General features: G+C 39.7%; 4 protein-coding genes across 6 annotated transcripts in view; 2 read left to right on the forward strand and 2 right to left on the reverse strand.

Annotated features, from left to right (window-relative positions):
- Positions 1-8,550, reverse strand: part of LOC139631312 (small ribosomal subunit protein eS26) — a 90,827-nt gene extending 82,277 nt beyond the window's left edge. Inside the window, exon 1 of the mRNA XM_071495459.1 lies at positions 8,547-8,550. The gene's annotated coding sequence lies outside the window, so the exon portion shown is untranslated. The remainder of the gene's footprint in view (positions 1-8,546) is intronic.
- On the forward strand, positions 548-6,105 carry tatdn2 (TatD DNase domain containing 2). Of its 3 annotated transcripts, XM_071495434.1 has the most exons (8): positions 548-815; positions 1,553-1,835; positions 1,956-2,366; positions 2,651-3,646; positions 3,813-3,940; positions 4,372-4,555; positions 5,512-5,661; positions 5,745-6,105. In XM_071495434.1, exons 2-7 carry the CDS (start codon positions 1,563-1,565, stop codon positions 5,650-5,652), a joined length of 2,133 nt encoding a protein of 710 aa, XP_071351535.1. In that variant the 5' UTR covers positions 548-815; positions 1,553-1,562; the 3' UTR covers positions 5,653-5,661; positions 5,745-6,105. The 3 variants fall into 3 exon arrangements, with proteins under 3 accessions (XP_071351535.1, XP_071351534.1, XP_071351536.1); XM_071495433.1 differs by having other exon boundaries at positions 5,512-6,105; XM_071495435.1 differs by lacking the exon at positions 5,745-6,105 and having other exon boundaries at positions 4,449-4,555; positions 5,512-5,655.
- On the reverse strand, positions 6,407-10,452 carry ghrl (ghrelin/obestatin prepropeptide). Its single transcript, XM_071495460.1, has 5 exons — positions 10,315-10,452; positions 8,013-8,154; positions 7,691-7,768; positions 7,499-7,610; positions 6,407-7,383 (listed from the first exon to the last, which is right to left on the reverse strand). Exons 2-5 carry the CDS (start codon positions 8,124-8,126, stop codon positions 7,364-7,366), a joined length of 324 nt encoding a protein of 107 aa, XP_071351561.1. The 5' UTR covers positions 8,127-8,154; positions 10,315-10,452; the 3' UTR covers positions 6,407-7,363.
- ccdc174 (coiled-coil domain containing 174) lies at positions 9,806-14,267 on the forward strand. Its single transcript, XM_071495444.1, has 11 exons — positions 9,806-9,955; positions 10,137-10,244; positions 10,346-10,446; positions 10,529-10,587; positions 10,682-10,838; positions 11,103-11,198; positions 11,322-11,458; positions 11,550-11,644; positions 11,946-12,096; positions 12,216-12,368; positions 12,684-14,267. Exons 1-11 carry the CDS (start codon positions 9,914-9,916, stop codon positions 13,274-13,276), a joined length of 1,692 nt encoding a protein of 563 aa, XP_071351545.1. The 5' UTR covers positions 9,806-9,913; the 3' UTR covers positions 13,277-14,267.
- The last annotated feature ends 3,008 nt before the right edge of the window (positions 14,268-17,275 follow it).

The following is a 17,275-nucleotide window of genomic DNA, read 5'->3' on the forward strand; positions in this document are numbered from 1 at the left end:
CTGTTATATACTGTATACCGTCTGACCTTCCACTTTGAGCTGGAGGACATTTTCCTGCAGAGATCAATAAAGTTTCCCATTATTATTATTGCATTCACAATATGTGTAGCTTTTGGCTAGTCAGGTTAATTTGATGTAATGACCTGATTTACATCATCAGTTATTTTGCGTTTCTTTTCTTTTTTATCTTAAAAGGAAAATTGTTATTATTGCCAGTTATTGATAAGATGCAATTTCTGTCTGGTTGATGTTAATGTGCATTAAGAATTTATTGATTTTTTTTTTTTTTTTTGTGGTGCATCTGTAACAACATTTACCTATTAGGGAACTGGAAAAATATGGAGGTAGCCTACTTGTGAGGAGTGCCTCACTGCTGGCCATAATTAATGGCAGGTTTAAAACCCTATATTCTCTGCTGCCTTTTAAATGTTATGTAATCGCCCTTCCCCACTCATCCATCCATGGCATCCATTTATGCTTTCTGACATGGCAATTACATTGAATCTGTACACGCATGTACCTAAGCGACAGGTGTTTTCGCTCATAATTAAAACCTCGTCGGTCATCTCGCGAGATGTGACTTTGTCTGGTCGTGTGATTTCGGTCAAACGGTCTAGCGGTTTGTTTAAAATCTTCTTTTCTGTGATCAAATCTAATTTAAAATGTCAGAAGACACGTTTTCATATCTTGTTTTAGATTAGGAACTTTTCTAGCAAGAAATCGTTGACGCTTCCGGGTAGAGACTGGCTTTATGACACCTTTTTGCTGACCACCCGTGAAGTCTCAGACATTTCCACGGCGCCGAGCTGGAAACGGTAACTTAACAACACTTCAATATTAGTTAATTAAATTAAGTTAGAAATGTAGCCAGCGAAACGTTTGCGTGGTAAATAAGTGTAAAATCTTAATAAAAATAACCACTAAGACTCTTTTCGCAGCTCACTGGAACATTTACTTCATGAGGTGCAGTTTGAAACAAGTGTAAATAGCTAATTGGCTACCGTGGAGGTGCTAGGCTAAAGGCCTCATCTCATACCGAGATCTCACCTGTCTCTGTGCGGCTGCTGCCTCTTTTCAACCGAGGCCAGGTCAGACTAATGTGCCAAAAATACTTCTGCACACCGTTTCCAAATCAGTAACGCTAAAGCTAGGTTTTACTTTTAACTTCGCCCGCATTTGAGCGCCTAAAATTGATGGGACATATCAAGTGTGGTGTTGTGATATGTAAGAGCTCACCATACTGTTGATTTTTTTTTTTTTTGTACTTTCAAAGCAATTAAAACTGATTTAATAGATCCAGAGAAGATGCACTTTTTCTCCAAAAAGTATATTTTTTCTCATTGTGGCTATTGTTTATGTCTTCGTCTACTAACTAAGCTCATCATGAAACACTGAGATATATTCTGTTAACTTTGTAAATTAACCAAATACTGCATTTTCAAGTTTAGTATTTTAACAGTGATGGTTTCATGTTTTCACCTTGTTGCTGGCAAGATGTGCTAGATGGTTGTACAGGTCTGCTCATTTCTTTTCAAATTGTATCCTTGATCAGGATCTTAAACATGGACGGCAGCAGAAAGAAGGTGACATTCAAGTGGCTACGAACTGGAGTGACCTCACCCAGACATCTTCAGAGGAGGGATACTGGCTCAGACACACCCTCACGCTGGAATATGTCAGCAGATGAATTTTCAGACACTCTGCCCCTCAGTGACTCCCCAGGATCTGAGTCTAAGAGAAAAGCAGAGGTGCTTGGTGAAAGCACACCCTCTATAGGCAAAGTTAAGCTGAGGAAACTTTCCAGGAAAAATTCTGAGACATTCAAAACTTTAAAGGTAAATCTTTACTGTAAATCTGGCTCTGTCCATAGTGTCAAATGAGCTTTCTTGTGCATTATGTTCAGTTCTTGTGAGGAAATGAGAAATTGATCTGTCTTGTTTCACCATAATTGTCAGGAAAAACCTACAGACAACTCATCCAAGCAGCTGGAATCAACGGACCGCCAGCAAGTATCACCACCTCCATCTCATTCTTTCATCTTGAAAAAGAAAGACAGGACACCTGAGGAGGGATCAAAGGCTATTTACAGGATGGCAGTGATGGCTGCCCTTGGCAGCTCCAATGCAAGACACAGCACTTCTAACACCCACAGAACCAACGATAATGACCTGTCTTTGCCACTTGTATCTTCACCTGTGATGACTGAAGTGCCCAGTCCACCGTCACTTGACAGAACTGTCATGAATATTAACTGCTCCTCGATCAAACCTGAGAATAAATCCAGAGACAACAGGACTGTCCAGGAATATCAGTGGTCCCCCCCACAAGCCCGAGATGACAGCTCTGTGCCAAAAACAGAAGGAAGGGTATGTCCACTAAGACCTATCTTTTCTTGTAGTTTATTATACTTATATATCTTCAAATATTTTAGTTGCAGCTCCTCTGTAATTTTTCTTTTCTATGATTAATTTTTTTTATCATTTAGCTAATTGCGTTTTGAAAAAAAGTGACCATGCCTGTACTGAAGCTAGGAAGCTGATATCCTTAAAATGTTGTGATCATAGAATAATTATCAAGCCATTGAAGATTACAGCTAAGGGGAATGGGATTTTTTTAAATTAATTTTTAATTATTTGTTTATGTTTTTCAGTATGTTGTGATAAAAAGAGAGGATTCACCCAAGAGGTTTGGTGCTCAGGTCTCTATGTTTGCAGAGACATCCTCTCAAGACGAGTTAATTGATACAGAAAATGAGCCAGAAGCTGAAGACTGTGACTCATCCCTCCCTACTCTGGAGTATATCCCAGAATCTTGGTCTTGCTTCACGACTCCACAGAAAGGCTCTCCTGACAGACAAAAACACAAAAGTCCTTCAGTCAATTCCCAGAGAGGTACAATTTCCTCTCCCTCATTTTTGCCCTTTAAGGAAACCACTGCAGCCACCCATGCAGATGCTGAGGACATGGAGGTGCCCTTCTCACCGTCACAGAGGACAGTTTTTGTCTCATCCAAGAGGCCCCAACCACCAAACGCTGGCCCTTCAAAGGTGAATTTTCATTCCTCTAACACGAAGGTCAATTTATCAGATCCTTTTGCACTTCCACTGTTCTCAAATAGAGGAGAATCAAACCTTCACTGGAACTCAACAACCACACGCAGGTGGTCAGATGCTGGCTCCAACATCCATTACCCCTACTCTTTTACTCATGGTGGCACTCCTAAGAGAAGATTGTCCCTGGGAGCACAACCTGTGTGGACCAGTTACCCCTACAATCAGGACAGTCAGGTTGGTTTCATAGACACACACTGCCATATAGACATGCTCTATGGAAAACTTGGCTTCCGCGGGACATTCAGCAGTTTTCAAAGGCAGTACCGGAGTAGCTTTCCTCCAGAGTTTCGAGGCTGTATTACCGACTTCTGTAACCCAGGGATCATGGTGAAAGACGCCCTGTGGGAAGGTTTGCTTACTGAAGACCTGGTATGGGGGGCATTTGGGTGCCACCCCCACTTTGCCAAAGACTACTCAAGCGTCCATGAACGAAACATACTGATGGCCATGCGACACCCAAAAGCTGTGGCATTTGGTGAGATGGGGCTGGACTACTCTCACAAAAACTCAACTAACGCCTCTAGGCAAAAAGAGGTAAGGTCTTATTTGATAAATAAATGTTTGTAATCCAGTAACTGTTTGTCTTGAACTTGATTGGCATTTATTATAATTTTTAATTGGTTCAAAATGATGATAATGTGATGAATGGAATAACGATATTGTAAAATAATAATGAATGTTGTGGTTCTTCTCCGAGAAGGTGTTTGAGCGTCAGCTACGTTTGGCAGTGGCCATGCAGAAGCCTCTGGTGATCCACTGTAGGGACGCAGATGATGACCTACTGGCAATCATGAAGAAATGTATTCCTTGGGATTACAAAATTCATAGGTGTGGAGGAAAATAATATGACTGCTTCTTCTCATTACATCACATTTTCTGTCCTTTCTTGTCTTCTCTATAAATATGAATAAATATTACAAAGGTAGTACTACTGTTCCATTTAAAGTTATAATCCCATAAAAAGATTTATGCAGCATATCATCCACTGTAACTGTTTTCACAGTTACAAGTTAACAAGTTGAAGTCTTCACATTAAAAGACTTCAATTTGCAAAGCACAATATATTTGTAAGTGCAGCTTTTGCTGACTGTTTAGAAAACAGCAGTCATTGGCAGCAGCTTAGTTTTGCAAATTTCCTCCAAATCAACTTGGACTGAAATGTTGAGGATTTGAACTTTTAAGGATCGTGCAAGGAAGTGCAAACTGTTGCTCCTTTTAATCTGTGAATTTTATTTCTTGATTACTTCTGTGGTGTCCAGGCACTGTTTCACAAACAGTTATCCAGTGATTGAGCCGTTCCTGACAGAGTTCCCCAACTTGTATGTGGGCTTCACAGCTTTGATCACCTACTCCAGGGCCACCGAAGCCCGAGATGCTGTTCGCCAGATCCCTCTGAACCGCATTGTGTTGGAGACAGATGCACCTTATTTCCTGCCAACACAGGTACATTTCAATTAAAGAATTGAGATTGTTGAGAACAATTAGTAAACATCTGATTTACATAAAAGATATTGAAACCCTTCCTAAAGGAAGAAATGTCTTGATTTTCTTAAGAGATGAAGGTTTACACAAAAATATTAAAAAGAAGAGAAAGCATATTCTTCTTGGATAGGTATGAAAAATATCACTTTGGACCATTTATTGACAGATATCAATCCAAAGAAAACTAGAAATTAGCGCTGAAACAGTTAATCAGTTGATCGTTAAAAAATGAATTGGTTTTAGTCTTTTTTTTTGCTCTCTAAAAAATGCAAAAAATGAACAGGATTTAGCTTCAATTATTAGGATTTTTTCGCAATTTAAACAACAGTAAACTGAATATATTTGGATCTGTTGGTCAGATAAAACAAGATATTTGAGGTATATGAGAGCTGTGATGGACATTTTAAACTATTTTCTGGCATTTTAAAGACCAAACAATTGTAGCTGCAGCACTAATGGAAATTGTGAAAAGCTGCAAGGTTTTTGGTTAGACTGATGTTGGCCTTGTAATAAATATTTGATATTTGACGTTTATGCCATCCACTTCTTTATATTTGTAATTATGTTACAGGGTAATAATGCTTCTTAAATCCTCATAAGGATGAATGTGTTCTTGAGTTTCCCTTGCTATTGAGCAACTATTGTGTGTCTTTTGCCTACCATCTGAAAATGTTTCACAATGCCAAGAATGGACAAAGACAGACTGTCCAGATATTGATTATTGGTACAAAATATCAATTACTGGCCACTTCGGTATAAAACTATTGGTCAATTTTCAAAAACATATTTGCCCAACTTTTGTATGAACCCCTTTTTTGATAGATTTGAGGTGCTCTCCTTGTTGACACCATTGCTAAACTTAAAGAGGAAGGTACATTTTGACTACATACATATAAGTGTGTCTCACTCTTTAACAGGTGAGTAAAGACGTCTGCCGGTTTTCACATCCTGGAATGGGCATCCATACTCTCCAAGAGCTGAGCCTGCTGAAGGGAAAAGACATGGCCACAGTCCTCACCACTATCCGAAACAACACCACTCAACTCTACGGAATATGATCTTTAGAGGTGAGGGATAAAAACTAGCCAGAAAGAAAAGACAGAATCAGTGTTTCTGCAGCTGGTTTGAGACACATAAACATTTTATGTAGCTTTTTGTTTTAGGTTTATCACTCCTCCGTGTAGAGATGTTGGAGTATGGAGGAGCGTTCTCATTTTAAACATCCTGAAAGATTCACATTGATTTTTCACTGAGTAAAAGAGAGAAAACGGACTGAAATGAAAATGTCCATTATCTGACAGAGATACAGTTCATTGTTGTTTATCTGTTTAAATTTTATGTCATTGTCATCATAGAAATTAATTCTTAAGAAGTTGTACTTTTTAAGTTTTTGGTGTTCTTGCTGTGTTACCTTACCTTGTTCTAATTTGTCTGGATGTTTGCCTTGTCTGGCCACTGTGTAGTCATGTGATATAGCAGACAGATTAAAAGCCTTTATCCCTGCTTCCTCATTCTTTGATTATGGTTTATTCATTTACTCCTTAATGCACATAAGTGCTGAGCAAAGATTGCTTCAAATGTAAATTGAAGAGAGTAAAATATTGTGTGTAACATAGTGAAGTAAACATCTGTGATGCTTGCCTTGAGCAAAGCTGTTTCTTTATTGAAACGAGGGAGAGGCTATGAGACTGGTCCATTAGCCTACTGTGATACCGCTGTGTTTATCACACACATTTGGCTTGAGTGCTTTTTATTTTGTGAATGATTAGCCAGGTCTCCTCGTGACATTTTTTGGTGGTTTGAGTATGCTATCCGAGGATTAGATTAATGGTTGATGGATAGATGTGTCTCTTGTGTATTAGGTTTGACAAGAGGGATTTGAAAATACACAGATTTCTCCTTTTGCCAGGTTGCTAATGAAAGCCTCATTTCCAGGAGTTTCATGTCCTTTCCATAAAGTAGGCCAGAGCACATGTGGTTCATATATCTGTGCTTATTGAAGAGAGTATGTGCTTTGCTGTGTTTGACCTAGTTTCTGAGATTTGAACAGGAAGTTCTTCTGTTTTGTTTTTTGTTTATTTTGCTAGCGTGATACAGAGATATATCACATTTGCAACCTAGAGGCCACTCTCAAATTAAAGAGACAAAACAAAGCCCTGTTATTTTTTTGTTTAAGACCCAATCATAGATAAGACAGAGGGACCAAACTTCAATTGATGCTTTTGTTCTTACAAGCACTATAGTCTATGAAGACAAATAAGGACTGATTTTACTGCTATAGAAAAGGTGTTTTTAATTCTGAGTAACATTAGATCATCATACAGGTATGTATATGAGTAATGCATCTGATAGTTCCATATATAGAATATTAAACTTAAAGAAATTAACTTCTGTATTATTTTCAATTCATATTCAGCCATGTGTACACCAGTTAACCTTCATAATGAGGTCACATGATGACAGCAGAACCATCTCTATCACTGATGAGGACACTGGGATGTGAGATCTTTGGTTAAGATTATTTTGTTAAATCTTACACATGGTTTCAGCTCCTGAACAGTTTCATGTTTTTTGTAAACCAGTCATGTCTGCTAGATTTGATGGTACGGAGCTTTAAAGCTAAAGAATACAATGAGCTTTGAAAGAAATGAAACAAGCATGTCTGCAGGCCACCGACTTATTTTCACTTATGTTTTAATGATCACTATCTAATATAGTTGAAATTAGAAGGCAGTGAGACAGCAAATCTGGGGATCTTTTCCATGATCTTCAAAGTTGTGATGGTCCCTCTGAAACAAAACAGACATTATGTTAAAGATAACATTTACAATTGTAGGTCTAATTATCTTACTATATATTGGCCACAGCCTTTCTCTATGTATAAAACGGAGAGGTTTGGTGCACCTGCTGTGTCTGTGTTTCCCAGCAGACGCTGGATGATGTCCTGCAGCACCACGCCATACTCCTCAAAGTCCTCTGCTGTCATGGTGATGCCAATTTCAAAGGGGGCACTTACCTGCTCAGAGAGGAAAACCATAAAGTTACAGGGATGATTTGAGGTGGTGTGCTGTGGTCATGATTGTGATTTCCACTCACTGTGATGTGGTTGTCCTCAGTGGGTTGACTAGGCTCCACCATGACTTGGCGGCCGACTCTGGAAGATTTGCCCCTGTTCTATGTGTGACCAAAATCAGAGAAATCGAATGTTTTTAACCAATTTGGCTTTACAATAGAAGAATAAAAAGAAAAATAATTCATCTCATGAGATCTGTCAGACTTCTCACTTCTTATTCTATCTTGCAAATTTATACATTTACACGACAGAAAATAATACCTGCAGACTGAAAAAACTAAACTATGAATAAAGTGAAAGTTTTAGTCATAGTCAAAGTTTAAGTCTTTACAGACAACACCTTACCTGAGGTTTTTGTGAAGGGCTGAGAAAACTGGAGCCTGCACTGGCCGACTTGCACCACAGGGTCAGAGAACATAATAGACAAACCAGGAGACAGGTGCTTCTTTTCAAAAACATGGTGAAACCAAAATCTCCACTGGTTGATCTACCGCACAAATGATGAAGCAAACTACAAGGTTAAAAAAACCAAATCAGCCGCTCTAAATCTGATGCTGACACCAACCTTAGTGGTCTTTCCCTTGCAATGGCCTACAGTGCTGTGTTTTGAGCCTCTGGCCTTTATATACCTTTCATCCTCTTTCATACAGGTTTAAAAATGCATGAAATAGAGTAGTATCATGTACTTGTGCTGTCATATCTTGGTAGCATTGGACTGTTCAAATGTTTAAATTGATAACAAAGTAGGCATTTCTCTGTTGTGAGCTGCTGATCATCTTATCTATTCAATAGGATGATGGAGGTAATAGTATTGCAGTCACAGAGATACTGATAAATGAGGCTAGGCTATTCTATGCATGTACATCAAGATTACAAGACTGTACTATTAGTTCGTGGACTGTAAAACCAAACATGGAACAAATCGCTAACGGTGTTTACTCAGAGTGAACAGTGACTTTATATCAACACAGTTATATCACTGAGCTCATATGGAACAGTCAACATGTCATGCTACCAATTTTGAAAACAGCTCAGTTTCCAGTTTTTGCTGTTTAAACAAAATAAAGCCAAAACGGAGACATCTCATCTGCTCTCCTCTCAGTCCTCCTCGTCAATTACCATTAATTGTCTCTTTTTAACATGGAAATGTGTGTACTACAGTAAGTGGCTGAGTTTTTGAATTTTATATTCTAAGACACAGATCTGAGGCAGATTTAGTGTTCAGAGCATCTATTCACACACAGTTGACTATATGACTATATATATTTCATAGTTGTCTCTTTCACTTAAATATTTCCACATGTAACCTGGACATAAGCTGTGTTTGTTGAAGCATTTGCTTTCTGTGGTCAAGTACTGTAACATCATCTCATTGTAGGCTATTGTAAATAAAAGCGCTTAATAAATTATTGTTCTGAATTCATTATATCAATGAAACTGTGATTTTTCAAAACTATATTAAATGTGAGTTTTTTTTGATAATTTCATCAGTAATGATGTAATACATAAAGCCTCTTACAATCCTTTAGTACAAAAAGCTAAAGCATTAAATAGCCAATACTACATGAGTGTTAGTTGGTCTGTCTGGAAGAGGAAAACCTCACAAAGTTAAATTGTAGACCTAACACAATTAAAATACAAGCTAGTGAGTAGGCTTTAACTCGTACCTGATCGAACTGCTCGGAAGAAATTACCTTTAATGTTATGGGTTTTTTAATGAGTAAGACATTATTTCCACTGAGGCATCAATGCCATAGGTTTCTGCTAAAGGGTTTTAATTTTTAAATACTACACAAAAGTGCAGGTCAAGTCATCTCAACCTGACATATCATTATTTCTATGAACACTGAGATCAGGGGCCAAATGTTCATATAATTTCTTAAACATTTTTGCACACATTTGGTCCTGAGCTCATCACAGAAAGCGGAGAAAACCTTTGAATAATGTGTTACTTTTGAAGTAAACCCATTGAAAACGAGTCTCTGCTACAGATATTTTATAGGGGAGATACTTTTTTAAGAAACGGGCTCAACTCATGAAGAAACCAAGAGGATGTGAGGAGAGAAAAAGTGTGATCTCGACAGAGCGGCGGGAGTTTAAAGATGGCGCTGTAGTTACAGCAGCGCCGCCACTAGTCGGCGGTAAAACAATATTTCACCCGCGGGAGGAAACACCCACGAAGAAGTCAGAGGAGGCTATCACAGCAGCAACCTGGATGACTGCAGTGTCGAAAAGAAGTAATAAACATGGATAAAAAGAAGACCCCCTTCGAAGTAACTGCTTCATCGGTGAGTTTCCTAGATCTACAACACTTTATTGATGCCGGCTGTGTTTAAACAAGTGATAGCAGCTGCTAGCGTTAGCTGACTTGCTGTCAGGCTAAACCACTAGCAAACACACACAGTTAGGCTACAGTTGTGTTAGCCACAGAATAAACAGTATATTCTGGTAATGTTTTGTTTCCTACAGTTGGTGGACCTGAAAGCTGAGCTGTACAGGAAGCAGGAACAATTCAAACAGGAGAAACTTCAGCAAGAAAGCGCCGGTGCTGGATTCAAATCAAAATCCAAAGTGAAGGTACAGTATGTGTTAGTGTGGGACATATTTTTTTAACCTGTTTGTATTATTGCAGATAGAGACCACTGACCGGCTTATCTTGTCTCTGTGCTTCTGTGTAGAAACCTAATGTCTGGAGCAAACAAAACGCTGGTGTTTCAGCGAGGGCTGAAAAAGATGCGGAGCAACTGGCCGAGGAGCGGAGCAGTCTTGACACAGCAAAGTGAGTTCAGCACATATGTGTTTACTGCCGTAACTCACAGGTGAGCAAAACATCTGACTCCTCTTTCCTGCTTTCACAACAGACGCAAGTTGGAGGAGAAGGCCAAACTGTACGAGCAGATGACAAAAGGAGACTTTCCAGGTTGGTGTAAAGTGTAAATTATGCCCCCACTGATATTCTGTCGCTCAAAAAAAATGTATTTACTTTGGATTTAACTTGTCTTGTAATGTGTCAGATGAAGAGACGGAGGGTCTGTTCCTGGTTGATTTCACGCAGAAGATTATTGACAAAAAGAGAGAAACACTTGCACAGAGGGAAACAGAGAGAGAGGAGGATGAGGAAGGAGACAGTTCGACACCTACACCTGCTCCTCAAAACCCAGATGAGGAATGGTAATGTCTGATCAGTTCATTTTCATGGGTTTGGCTTTGGAAATATGTAGTATGTTTTTACGTTGCATAAAAGTATGTATGTTACTCTCCTTGAACAATATTTGAAACTAGTATTACCATGACCACTTCAAACCCTACAAATGCTTCTTATAATGATATATGAAAAATATGAAAATGTATTCTTTATGTGATAAGTATGGCTGAAGTAGAGAACAATTAAAACTTGTTAGTAAACTGTTCTCCTGCTGTCTTGTGTCTCTGTAGGGTGGACTATGTGGATGCTTTGGGTCGATCTCGAAGGTGCATGAAGAAAGATCTGCCAGAATTTAAAAAGATGGACCAAGACTTCAAAGGAAAAGGGTAAATACAATTGTCAATAAATAAATAACATTTTCAAGATGCAGGCAAGGTTGTTGTTGTAACATAGACTAGATTTTGGTGTGAAGCACAGCTGCTCTTTATCTATATTATTATTGAATGTAGAAAAGCCTCATCTGAGAAGACCTTACTCTCAGAGGACATGCGTCGAGAGCTGCAGAGGCAGGAGTGGGAGAGGGAGGAAGAGGAGGCTTTGAAGAGGCCTGTTGGACCGATCCACTATGAGGACATCAGAGGACAAGGTTAATATCAAAGCATTTCCAAAATGTTTCTGCATGCACTTGTGTTGTAAAATAAAAGATAAAAAACATTTTGTCTGTTTGTTCATCTCAGAGGCTCGAGAGCTTGGTGTGGGCTACTTTTCGTTCTCTCAGGATGAAGAGCAGCGCAGAAAACAGAGAGATACCCTGGACATGCTGAGAGACCAGGTCAGCTGCTGATCACCCAAATGATATAAACTCAGAGAAATGTTTATTTTAAGTGTGTGAATATAAACATGATAACATTCAACCCCTTCTCACTACCAGCCCCACATAGATGGCCATATACCCCTTTTGTATTTTACTCATCAGCTGTTACCAGCTTTGGCCACGCTGTTACACACTTAAAGACCTTGTGTGCTGCTTACATTCAGTGAATACAAGCTGTTTTCAGTCTAAACAGATGATTCAGGCCTCTTTCAGTTTTGCTCAGTTTTTGTTTCTCTTTTGCATCTGTCCTGTTCTTCAGACAACAGAGCAGCGCAGTAAAAGAGAACGACTGAAGGAGAAGAGGCAGGCCATTCTCCAGGCCCGACTGGCCAAAGTGAAGCAGAGGAAGATGAAGAAGACCAAACTAGATGGCAATGAAGAAGCAGAGAGAGAGGAGGAGGAGAATGAAGGTTAGAATCCAACCTCTTTGGCATTATAGAAATGTAGAAGTCAGTTTACATACTGCATTTTAATGCATACTGCATCTCATGAGTGATAACAAGGGAATGCTGTGAATTTTTTCTCCCAGGAGAGGAAGAGGAAGGTGAATTTACAGGACCCCCACCTCCACCAGAGGACTGCCCAGAGGTCAGTACAGTGAAGAAGGTGGAGGTGGAGATCCAGGAGAGAAGGGACACTAAACCAGGAGTTCCTCATGTCAGAGAATGGGACAGGGGCAAAGGTAAACCTTATTATTTAAATGTCCATAATAAATATGTTGCATTCTTCTTTACATGAAGAGTATGACAAGAGTATGTTGGAACCAAGGGTGGGCAAAATTAGTTATGTGTCCTACGCTTCTGTCTTCTTGTTTGGAGCTGTGCTTAGATATTTACATAAAAGGATTCAAAGTGAATAAGGGATCTATCTGCTTTAACTGTGTTTGTTGTTAATGATTTTAAATATCATGGGCTCCCACCTGTCTCAGACACTGGATGTGTGTGTGCTGGATCCAAGAATAAGCTTCTTTAACTGTAGTGTTTATTTTTTCTTTCAGAGTTCATGTTTAGTGAGTGGAAAACTCGGCTCAGAGAAGAGCGAGATTCAGAATTTGCACCTCCCTCTGCATATTTTACTGATGAGAAGAAACAAAGAGCGGCAAAGAATAAAACTCCGGAGAATAAATCCAAAATGTCCTTCATGTGGACCAAAGGCCCCGGACAAAAAACTACTGAAAACAAAGAGGACCCACAACCTGAGCCTAAAGCTTCTCCTTCACCACCTCAACATCATCATCCAACTCCCTCACAGCCACAGACGTCATCACAGCCACCACCCTCAAACCCCCCCATTGTTTCAGCCCCTGTGTCTGCTCCCCCTTTTAATCCCCAGCATCCCCCTCCTCCATTTTATCCCTCATTTCCTCCTCCTTATCCTCCTCCTCAGTTTGCAGGTCCCCCTCACCTGCCTCCTCACTTTGCCCCTCAGTACTTCCCCCAGTATCCGCCCCAGTATCCACCTCAGCTGCAGAGCCAGTCTCAGCCACAGCAGCCCCCTGAGCCCACAGACCACAGCCAGGCCCAGCAGCCCCCTCAGGGCTCTTCTCAGAGTCTGGACGACATGCTGTCCTTCTACAGGAACTCTACCTGACTTCAAAAATACTGTTTGCTGCGTAGTTGGTTCATACTGGGTTTTGTAAATAGGAAAATTTGGAAATCACAGAAACAACAGAACATTGGGCCTCATGCAGGAACATCTTCTTATTCCTCTCCTGTTCTTGTATTTTTTTCTATGAGGTTTGTTAGTCGGATTCAACAGACTCTCGTAGCTGCACAAATTGCCCCTTTCAGACCGATGAGTACCACCTGTTCATGAGGAGGTGCACGTTCGGGACATTTGATCATTAGCATAATCAACCCCATTAAAACTGCCATATAAGGAAGCCTCACCTGCTTTCGATTGTGGGAAAGGTTCATTCACAAAAATGACATGCAAGATTGAGAGTCAGTAATTGTATTGTGGGACCCAAAACAATTAGAAAATGTTAACAGTGCATCTGTCAATAACAACTCATACAACAGGTCTGGACCAATCGTGAATTTTGTTTGAGATAATTGGTGAATGCCCCAGATTTTCTGTAGTCGCTCACATGTGCTACTAAAGAACCAATCTGTTTGTATGACTGGTTCTTGCTTGAGGCCCAATGTCACAGCTCTGTGGAGTATTAGCATTTAATAAATATCAAGAATTTAAGAAGACATTGTTCTCACTTTTTTGTTTTTCGTCATTGTGAAAAAATACTGTGAGTTTTAGTTTTTAAAAAGTCATTTCAGCTCTTACACATAAAAAGCTTCCACAACGTGAGGCTGGAAGATTATTGAAATCTGGATATTGAGTTGCAGGATGAAAATATCCACCAGATGGTACTGTACACCTTCATGTTTAAAAAAACCTCTGCAAGTGACCAGACTGGTTGTGCACTGCAGTGATTTATCTTAACTATTAGAGGGAATCACTCTAGAGCTGCAACTAACAGTCATTTTCATTATTGATTAATCTGCTGATTATTTTCTCCATTAGCTGATTCATTTCTATGTCTGGCAATTGTCATAAAATAGTCACAAATGTGCATCATGCTTTCCCAGAGTCCCCATGTCTTGATTTGTCCATCAAGCAGTCTGAAACCCAACAATGTTTAGTTTAGTATTACATTAGAGAGAAAAGCAGCAAATCCACACAACTGAGAAGCTGGAACAAGGGGGCGCTTGTTGTTTTTACTTAAGAGCTAATTTAAATCATTAATTGATTATCAAAATAGTTGCAGTTCAATTTTACATATGAGTGTTTGAATTTACATTGCAAATGCTTTGAGATTAGCCTTTTTTTTTTTTTTTTTAAAACAAATGTAAAATATTCTACAATATATTGCCTCTTATTTCTCAAACTGTCAGCTGGGAAAAAGCAGCAGGGAAGGTGTGAGTGCATTTAGTTTCAGAAATGTCTTCTTCTGTGAAATGGTACTGGTGCCACGGTACTGTACTGATGTAATTTGAGCCATAAGTAACCTAAAGCTGAAATTTAAACCATAAGTAACCCGAAGTGAACCTCTTCATTGCTGCTCTCTGGTGCCTGATGGACACATCCTTGTTTTCTGCATCACCTCCACCCTCTGTCCTCCAACACAGGCCCAGCTTTAGGAGTCAGTCTAGCAAACAGGTCTGTGGCTCTTCTGGACATTTGAATGCAGTTTCCTCTCACAGCCTCCTCCAACATGCTTGTCAGTATAATTAGAGTGGCCATTAATAGTGTTTCACATTTTAAGTCATGTAAGTGACTTCATGCCCCAAACCCAGCTTCCCAGATAACATAATACCACACTGTTCCCGAGAATCATTTAAAATACGACTGTGAAATTGAATTGGGTGATTGAGTAACTTCTATAACTGTACTGTCGCCTATATACTCTCACTGCATATCACAGAAGTGAGGCTGTCACATTACAAAGGACAATATTTCTACCAGTGGACTACATTAGTGTACGTGAGTTGGCATGAGACAGACGCAGTCAATTGTCTGACTCCAACCTCCAGCCCTGGTCTCTTCCACAGGAGCCATGTGGGGCCCGAAACATGTCAGGAAACAAGAGAGGAGCTATTTCAGAGGAGTTGATGGCTGCCAGTAGTCTGATTATTATAGACTGGAACTACAGTTTAATCACAGATCAAAGACCAGATCACCCCATCACTCTTTTAATTATACTTTTGGCATGATTTCTGGCTCCCTTGTTTCCTCTCCCAGGCAAGAGAATAGGTAGCTTGGCACATAATGTGTTGCATGAATCTCCTGTATGAAGAGGTGGTTCTCTTCCTGGTGTGGTGGATTGTTGACCCCACTATGACCTTAAACTGTGTTTTTTCCCCTCTTTGTTCCTGCAGCCTCAAGTTAGACCAGTCCAAGGAGAGTGGGAAATATACACTCAGACAGCTTCTGTCCTGAGTTTACAACAGAATAATTTAGCATTAATAAGCAGCTTGATTTTGTTTGTGGTTTGGCCTTTCTTCTTTAACCATGGCATTGTTAATCTGTCCATCCAACACTTTGGTCCAGACTGAAATATCTCAACATCTGTTGGATGAGTTGCCATGAGATTTTACACAGATGTTTATGGAGGATGAATTGAGTTGAGTTAAACTTTATTGTCCCCATGGGGAAATGTGGCTTTGGCACAGTGCATGGTTACTATGTAAAACATTACAAAGAATAAATGTTACATAACAGCAACACCAGACCCAATAAAGAAGCACAAAAGCAACAGCCACCACACTAGCCCGAGTCGCTACGGTGCAGCGCCAAGGAAGGAGGCAAGTTTAGAATTCCTATGACTATAGTGATCACCTGGCTTTCCCTCGAGCAGGGCCATTCACATTTTGAGTGAAGTGTCCCAACAACTATTGGATTGATTGAAATGAAATTTGGAACATTTCATGTCCCCATAGGATGAACAGTAATAACTTTGGTGATCCTCTTACTTCCTAAGGTCACAATTTGTTCAATACTTTGGTATATGACCAAATACCTGCAAAACTAATGACATTCCCATCAGCTATACTTTCTATTTAACGCTAATTAACAAATATTAGCATGCCAACACACAAAACTAAGATGGTGAACATTATACCAGCAACAGTGTGACTGAACATGTTAGCATGCTGACTTAAGCATTTACTCAGATCACCAGTTCTCCTGTTCCTAAGAACAGCTTCACATAGCTCCCAACATGGCTCTGCACTCTTTATGAATATTTATAGTTCATTTTTGTGAATGAATGATGGCTGTAGAACGCTCAGAGCAGCTTTTGTTTTAATTTTGTGCAGTTTTACCTCAGCACAAATAATGAACACAGACCGGAGAAAAATGAATTTTCTCATCTTAATTTAATTTGCTGACTCACCACCTCGATGGGTCTAATCACTTATTAAGGGCAGGAAGGAGTGTCTCGTTGACAGGTTCGCCCTCCTCTCAGCAACCAGCTGCACTGAGAAATGATGTCTGCATTTAGCTGTGGCAGTTTAATCGTGCTGCGGCCGAGGAAAATGGCAACCTGCTGTTTTCATAATAGAAAATAAATGACCTTCAGCACTTGGAAGCCACTTCAGATCAAATGTAGTGGGATTTGTAGTAGTTTGGTTTATTTAATATTTATTGCAAAGTATTCGCTGTTTAACCAGCACCCACAACTGTGCTGTTCAAACCCACACTGGCGCTAGAGCATAGGTTGTAGTTTGCTGTTGATATTCCTTACAGTGCAGCTAATGGAGCCTTTATGAGGCAGATTATGATTTGAAGATCCAGTTTTATGTCCTCTAAACCTGAACAGGCAATTAATGTTGTCTTTATGGCACGGCAGGCTGCTGATCCGGGGTGTGGGGGTGTACTCCTTCACTGACCTGCAGAGTCTAGAAACACTGCAGTTACTGTATGTAATGTTAAAGATTATATTTGTGTTGTTAGTCAGGAGCTGCCCCAGATTGTGTCTTGTACTGAGCCTCATCAGTAACGGCTGCACTTGAGTCTAGAAGACAACAAGTTGTTGTCAAGAAGGAAACACAATCCATGCTGTAAAACACCTAAAGAAAACATATACTACAT

This window comes from Trachinotus anak, unplaced genomic scaffold, assembly GCF_046630095.1.
Source record: "Trachinotus anak isolate AG129_WGS33_773 ecotype Australia unplaced genomic scaffold, CSIRO_AGI_Tana_v1 ptg000013l, whole genome shotgun sequence".
NCBI lineage: Eukaryota > Metazoa > Chordata > Actinopteri > Carangiformes > Carangidae > Trachinotus > Trachinotus anak.